The sequence below is a fragment of the Mercenaria mercenaria genome, chromosome 16 (genome assembly GCF_021730395.1).
Source record: "Mercenaria mercenaria strain notata chromosome 16, MADL_Memer_1, whole genome shotgun sequence".
Lineage (NCBI taxonomy): Eukaryota > Metazoa > Mollusca > Bivalvia > Venerida > Veneridae > Mercenaria > Mercenaria mercenaria.
This window is the reverse complement of record NC_069376.1, coordinates 52,049,546-52,056,710: the sequence shown is the minus strand read 5'-3', so window position 1 is coordinate 52,056,710 and position 7,165 is coordinate 52,049,546. Positions and strand designations below refer to the sequence as shown.

Below are 7,165 nucleotides of genomic sequence, written 5' to 3'. Positions count from 1 at the left end.
CAGCTTCCAAGTATCAAATGTAGTATTGACATGTGTTTATATCTGTGCACTACTGGTGCACAGCTTCCAAGTATCAAATGTAGTATTGACATGTGTTTATATCTGTGCACTACTGGTGCACAGCTTCCAAGTATCAAATGTAGTATTGACATGTGTTTATATCTGTGCACTACTGGGGCACAGCTTCCAAGTATCAAATGTAGTATTGACATGTGTTTATATCTGTGCACTACTGGTGCACAGCATCCAAGTATCAACTGTAGCATTGCCATGTGTTTATATCTGTGCACTACTGGTGCACAGCATCCAAGTATCAACTGTAGCATTGACATGTGTTTATATCTGTGCACTACTGGGGCACAGCTTCCAAGTATCAAATGTAGTATTGACATGTGTTTATATCTGTGCACTACTGGTGCACAGCTTCCAAGTATCAACTGTAGTATTGACATGTGTTTATATCTGTGCACTACTGGTGCACAGCATCCAAGTATCAACTGTAGCATTGCCATGTGTTTATATCTGTGCACTACTGGTGCACAGCATCCAAGTATCAACTGTAGCATTGACATGTGTTTATATCTGTGCACTACTAGTTTACAGCTTCCAAGTATCAACTATAGCATTGACATGTGTTTATATCTGTACACTACTAGTGCACAGCAACTGTAGTATTGACATGTGTTTATATCTGTACACTACTAGTGCACAGCAACTGTAGTATTGACATGTGTTTATATCTGTACACTACTAGTGCACAGCATCCAAGTATCAACTATAGTATTGACATGTGTTTATATCTGTATACTACTAGTGCTATTGACATGTGTTTATATATGTACACTACTAGTGCACAGCATCCAAGTATCAACTATAGTATTGACATGTGTTTATATATGTACACTACTAGTGCACAGCTTCCAAGTATCAATTATAGCATTGACATGTGTTTATATCTGTACACTACTAGTGCACAGCTTCCAATTATCAACTATAGTACTGAATGTGTTTATATATGTGCACTACTAGTGCACAGCATCCAAGTATCAATTATAGTATTGACATGTGTTTATATCTGTACACTACTAGTGCGCAGCTTTCAAGTATAGACTAAAGTATTGACATGTGTTTATATCTGTACACTACTAGTGTACAGCACCCAAGCATCGACTATAGTATTGACATGTGTTTATATCTGTACACTACTAGTGCACAGCTTCCAAGTATCAACTATAGTATTGACATGTGTTTATATCTGTACACTACAAGTGCACAGCTTCCAAGTATCAACTATTGTATTGACATGTGTTTATATCTGTACACTACTAGTGCTCAGCTTCCAAGTATCAACTATAGTATTGACATGTGTTTTTATCTGTATACTACTAGTACTATTGACATGTGTTTATATCTGTACACTACAAGTGCACAGCTTCCAAGTATCAACTATAGTATTGAATGTCTTTATACCTGTACACTACTAGTGCACAGCTTCCAAGTATCAACTGTAGTATTGACATGTGTTTATATCTGTACAGTACTAGTGCACAGCTTCCAAGTATCAACTGTAGTATTGACATGTGTTTATATCTGTACACTACCAGTACACAGATTCCAAGTATCAACTGTAGTATTTACATGTGTTTATATTTGTACACTACTAGTGCACAGCTTGCAAGTATCAATCCTTATTGTTATTAATGTAGAAGCCTTTGGATGATGGTCCTGCAATCTCTTCAGCAAGCTAACAAGATGGGTTTGTCATAATTGTCCATTTCAACTAGATAATAGATCGTGGATTGTTGTTGGATCTGTGATTAAAGACGTTTAACCTTAGGTTGTCTGAGATCGACAAATTGTGAAATTTTCTTATCACAAATGTCAGTTAAATTTAAGAAATCGTTATAATTCTAACCTAATTCTTCTAAACTTACATGCTCTTGACTAGCAGATGGCACTTTCTCAAGTTGTCTCGCAGTATAAAAATTCTGCGCCTCATCAATATTTCAGTCTTACAGATATTCTTCATTCGAGACTGTGAAACACGGAAAACATGAGAGTCGCAGTTTATTTTCTTGCATTCGTAATTGGTAAGTACTATATACATATATACTTTTTAGTCTAAAGCGTGTATATTTTAATATGAAAATGTTTAATCCATCATACTGTGAATCTAAGGGTTGTCATTTATAGAAAGAAATATTAGGTTTTGAAGGTTAAAATAAGGAAAAAATGCTCCAATTCAGGAAGTTTGCCGTGCAAGGTATGACATGATGCTCCATTTCTGGAAGCACATTCTGCAAGGTGACGAGAAATCATAGGATTTCGATTTAAAGTCACATCTGGAAGATAATAAGTATTTTACATGGAGGCCAGCCTCCTGTGAGAATTGAACTCACGACCTTTCATACAAACACCACCAAAGAAGTCTCTTTAGTATTAAACATAATATGTGCTTGCTATTGTTATCTAATGAGACATATTATGTTATGTAACGAATTATATTTTTGCAGGCTATACTTACGCCACCACTTGTACAACTACGTCAGACTGTGATACATCAATAACGTCTTGTTCCTCTGGCTACACTCTGACATGCCATAATACGGGATCAGGCATGCACTGTGTTTGTGTTGGTGACAGTGGACAAGGGGGTATTACTTCACCCTTATTTGCTTACTGATCAGCTCTGACATAAAAACAAATCTGTTTTATAGTTTACACATTTCTTATTTCTCTTTACTTAGAATGGTCAGTTCTTCTGCGACGTCGTTTGATGTTATCACACGGAATAACATTACGCATAACAAGATGGGCAGTATCTCACTCGAAACTGAACTCTGATACATATTTTTGATACAAATAAAATTACCTATAGAAGCTACCATTTGCTTCAAGTAGGCGTTCTGATTCTTTTACATTTAGTTTTGATTGTAGAGGCTGATATCAAACACTTTTAAGGAGAAATTTGCTTTTTATATATACTGGGTATACCAATTACCGTGAGTCTTATATTCAGTGGACTCTATTTATAACAAAATGATTTTATGAAAGGATAAATTTTATTCTGTTTAATTAATTTATATCTTAGCTTAAAACTTTTGGCAAAAAAATCGTCAAAACACTAGGTAAAAGTTCCACTATTGTCATTCAAAGAACAGATGTGGGGAATTTTAGCATTTTCTGGCATATTACCTATTACCGTGAATTTCAATTTTCAATCTAAAGAAGTTGTTAAATTTATCTAAGACAAAGAAAGCATTTCTATTTTACAATGGGCCAAACTAAATATGAAACAGATATGGCAGAAATAAGCACTTTCATTGAAAATTTGTGGAGAAAAATTGCAAAGATTAACCATAACGACCAGTCACTTAGCTAAATTCCTTTTAATTTCTGGGATCCGTTTGAAATAAATAGAAAGACACTAAAATTTTCAAAAATAGTTTTGCTAAAAATCTAAGCACATTGAGCATGAATAACGAGAGAAAAAATGTAAAGCAATTTTCATGTTAAGTGTCAAAACAGGACATTCGCGGTAATATGTATATCGTGTATATCCCGGTAATTGGTATACCCAGTATACTGTACCATTACATAAATCCTTAAATCAGTTATCAATCAAAAGCACGGTTGTCGGTAAATAGCTCTAAAATTGTAGATAGGCCTAAACGGATAGTATAGCCGTGTCTGAAAAAAATAGCAGAAGTTTATGAAGAAACAGATTAGACATTTAGAAAAGAAGACAAAGTCCATTCAATACAATATAATACAACTTTTATTTAAATTCAGTGCATTTATAAACAGAAAACATTAGCTATGTATTCATCAGAAACGGACATAATATTGCGGCCACCAATAAAAGTCTATTCATGTCGGGCATTTAAAACTGATTTACCGAGAATAAGTCAAAACTTTAAAAAAAATCTTTGAAAATTTAGTTCTGATGTTATGTAATCAAACACCTCATGCAAATAGTTTTGGCTGTTGACTGTAAAGATATTCTATACGAGTTTGATACCGGCCTTTGTATATAAGATCGAATCCGAGAGTTCAATTTCACCGTAAAAGTTTGCCCTTCTGCACTGCATGGTTTCATTCTGCAGTGCATGTTTTCACGAAACCACTCCGCAGAATTGCTCTGTGCAATTTCGTGACACTTAGTAGGAAAGGACGACATTGAAAAAAGTTAGAATACCATGTTTCTATGAACATTACGCTATGAATAAGGTATGTTTGATATAATTCAACATACAGCTTCCTGAAACGTGCTAGGTGTCGAGCTAGAATAGGAAAGGGCTTGATTTATAAAGCAAAAAGGAAAATTCACCCTGTATACACGGTACACAATACGATAAAGTGTTTCAGAAACTTTCTGTGATATATGAGAAATACATGTTAGAAAATGTTCATATATATTTCGTTCGGACTCATATTCTGAATTAAGGGCTCAAATGAATTTAAAATCAAAAACATGCATCGAGGTTCTATTTCTATGTTTCCTTTTAAGCCCATACGTGCACGCAACAGAGTGATTGTAGTAGTGGTCACAATCATGGATGTCACGGCGGCAATGACTGGCACTGTGTGGACGGACATTGTACCTGTGGCAATGGTGGCCATGGCGGACATCATCCAGGAGGACAAGGAGGAAAATAGATTTTCGTTGTATATAAAATGCATAAACAAATACATAAATGAATAATTATTTTTTGGTTTGCTTGTTTATATTTGACTAGTATGTTCAAAAGGGACCTTCTATTAGATTTGATTTCCCAGTATTGCAGTAATTTTATCCCCATCAAAGTAGCCGCATTGTGATTTTAGGGTGAAAAGAAATTGTTTAGACTGTGCCCATTATATCTTTTACATACTTATTCAACGTGAGTCCCAATCCGTGACTAGTTACCTCCCCTAAAAGTGATAATTACGCAACGAATTGGACTAGATCAGATTTAGAAAAAGATTATGTGATTTCTAATACAAACACTCATAAAATGCTGTATGTCTTTTTAAAGATGATTTTAAGTTATTTAGCGATTTCCTAGCTTTTGACAGTGGAGGAAACTCTAGGTGCTCGTCCATGTATTATTCAAGGCATGGGCGGCCGCCGAGCCAGCTGGACGACATTCTCACAGGAAGATATAATACATCCCAAGAGAGAATTCGAACCAATTGTGATGAGGTGTAAAGTGGTTTAAAGCCAGTATCATTAACCACTCTGTAAAGGAGGCCCCAGAGGCATTATTAAATTGACTAAAAATTATGTTTTTGTGAGATAACTCGCCATGGAAGTATTTGTTTTGATGTGCAATTATTTTACAAATTGTTCAAATGTGGACGTGTCAGGTATATCGACTAACATATACAAATGTATAGGAATGGTTAGGCTATTAAGTAAATCAACACACTATAACAAGTCATATTGTGCTTACAAAATGAAATTATTTACACACTTGGAGCTATTAATCTGTTTCTTATTTCAACAAAACCGAGTTACTGAGTGATGTAATTTTATTCATTTTTCGACACCTATCCGTTTAAAAAAAATACAAAAAAAATGAGAGAGTATTTTAAATACAGATAATAATATCTATTTTATACGTATCAAAGCTTTTGTGTATCAGAGGTTAACAATTGGTATTCAGTTAAAAACTCAATTTCGCCGCCGTATTGTCATTTACAACAGGTAAGAAAGTGACTTTAAAATATATCAGTCAATATCAAAACTGATTCGCGAAAAATTTTCCACTGGGTCAGGCATTTGTACAAGACGCTTTAAAATAAGGTAAATCTAGATAACGGAATTGACCAGACGCCGGCTGTCAATCAAACCAATAAATCGATAAGCGATCAACCAATCAATGCGCTTGATTCGACGCACACCTCCAGACGGTGTTAATGTAAATTCCTTTTGAAAATGATTATAATACAAGTAAAACTTATTAGAAATGGTAAAAAGGTGTCAGTGGGGACTTTGCAAGTCCGATAGTCGCTTCCCAGAACGTCTAGATTATTCCTTTTCCAAAACCTAAGTAAAGTTTTGAGAAGTATCTTCGCTGGATTAAGACTTGTGGACGTCCTCACAGACAATTGAAAGTGGATAAAATCGACGGAAACTACCACATATTTGCATATACAATGGTATTAATATATCTAGCTTTCACTTAATTCACATTTGACCCGGGCGCCGTGCGATAAATTAGTCTAAATTTGGCATCGTAGGTGGCTACGAGCTACGGTGTATGTGTTCACATTAAATACGGGCATCGTGCCATATCTTTTTTTTTTTTTTGCAATTTCAGTGCAGTTTTCTTGCAGTCACCACAGGCTTCCAACGGAACTCTTACGTGCTGAAGATGACCAATATATATAACCATCTGAAAAAAATGTTATGCCATATAAAGGCCGCCGCACGGAAATGATGTGGCCGCGCGATGATTGCTCAATATCCATGCGATTTCATTCGGTACTGCAGCAAGCAGGAACCTTGTGGCAGCTCTGCGAGTGCCGTGCGAAGGTCTCGGGTGTCTACAATCTCCGTACGATTTCTTTTAGGCACTTTGTCCACGGAATATCGTGCGTTGGCTGCACGATCAGCGCATGGCCTCCTAACGATGCCTGTGCGGAGATTGTGCAATGCCACCTACGACATGTCTACGGTCTACGGGCTTTCAACTAATTCAAATATGTATAACTTTTCGCTAAACAAAGTCGTAGAGGCTGCGGAGCCCGTACGAAAATCGCACAACCATATCCCCGCCCCCCCCCCCCACCCCCACTGCCTCCGCAGTCACACTGAAAGGAGGATACGGGCAGTCTACGGGTTCTGCAGACACATCGTAGGCCAAAGATAAACTAGGCATTGTTGGTTTATTTCTCAGCCATAGCACTTCTTATTGGGCATTTACACAACGAGAAACTGTGAAGAGAAAGTGCCAAAATGTTCAAGTAGCAAAAATATGAACTAAAAGTGCTACATTATTCGTGCCCAAACTTTTCAGTTGCCTCGATCAACATGTACGTGGAAAGACATCGGTGATGTGAATTCTTTTTAGGTTGAGGGAGAAGGGCTATTTATACCTAAAATGTAAATGTATTATTATCCTTCAATGCACTTTTTCCAGTTTTGCACACGGGGCATAAGTACTGATAGAGTACAAGT

The 7,165-nt window shown here is 36.3% G+C and overlaps 2 protein-coding genes across 3 annotated transcripts; both read left to right on the top strand.

The window, feature by feature from the left end:
• Window positions 1-1,123: 1,123 nt before the first annotated feature.
• On the top strand, window positions 1,124-1,720 carry LOC128549338 (uncharacterized). Its single transcript, XM_053525941.1, has one exon. It carries the CDS (start codon window positions 1,124-1,126, stop codon window positions 1,718-1,720), a length of 597 nt encoding a protein of 198 aa, XP_053381916.1.
• A 214-nt stretch (window positions 1,721-1,934) lies between these two features.
• On the top strand, window positions 1,935-4,708 carry LOC123540847 (serine protease inhibitor Cvsi-2-like). Of its 2 annotated transcripts, none has more exons than XM_045326164.2 (3): window positions 1,935-2,090; window positions 2,514-2,651; window positions 4,511-4,708. In XM_045326164.2, exons 1-3 carry the CDS (start codon window positions 2,054-2,056, stop codon window positions 4,657-4,659), a joined length of 324 nt encoding a protein of 107 aa, XP_045182099.1. In that variant the 5' UTR covers window positions 1,935-2,053; the 3' UTR covers window positions 4,660-4,708. The 2 variants fall into 2 exon arrangements, with proteins under 2 accessions (XP_045182099.1, XP_045182098.1); XM_045326163.2 differs by having other exon boundaries at window positions 2,514-2,654.
• The last annotated feature ends 2,457 nt before the right edge of the window (window positions 4,709-7,165 follow it).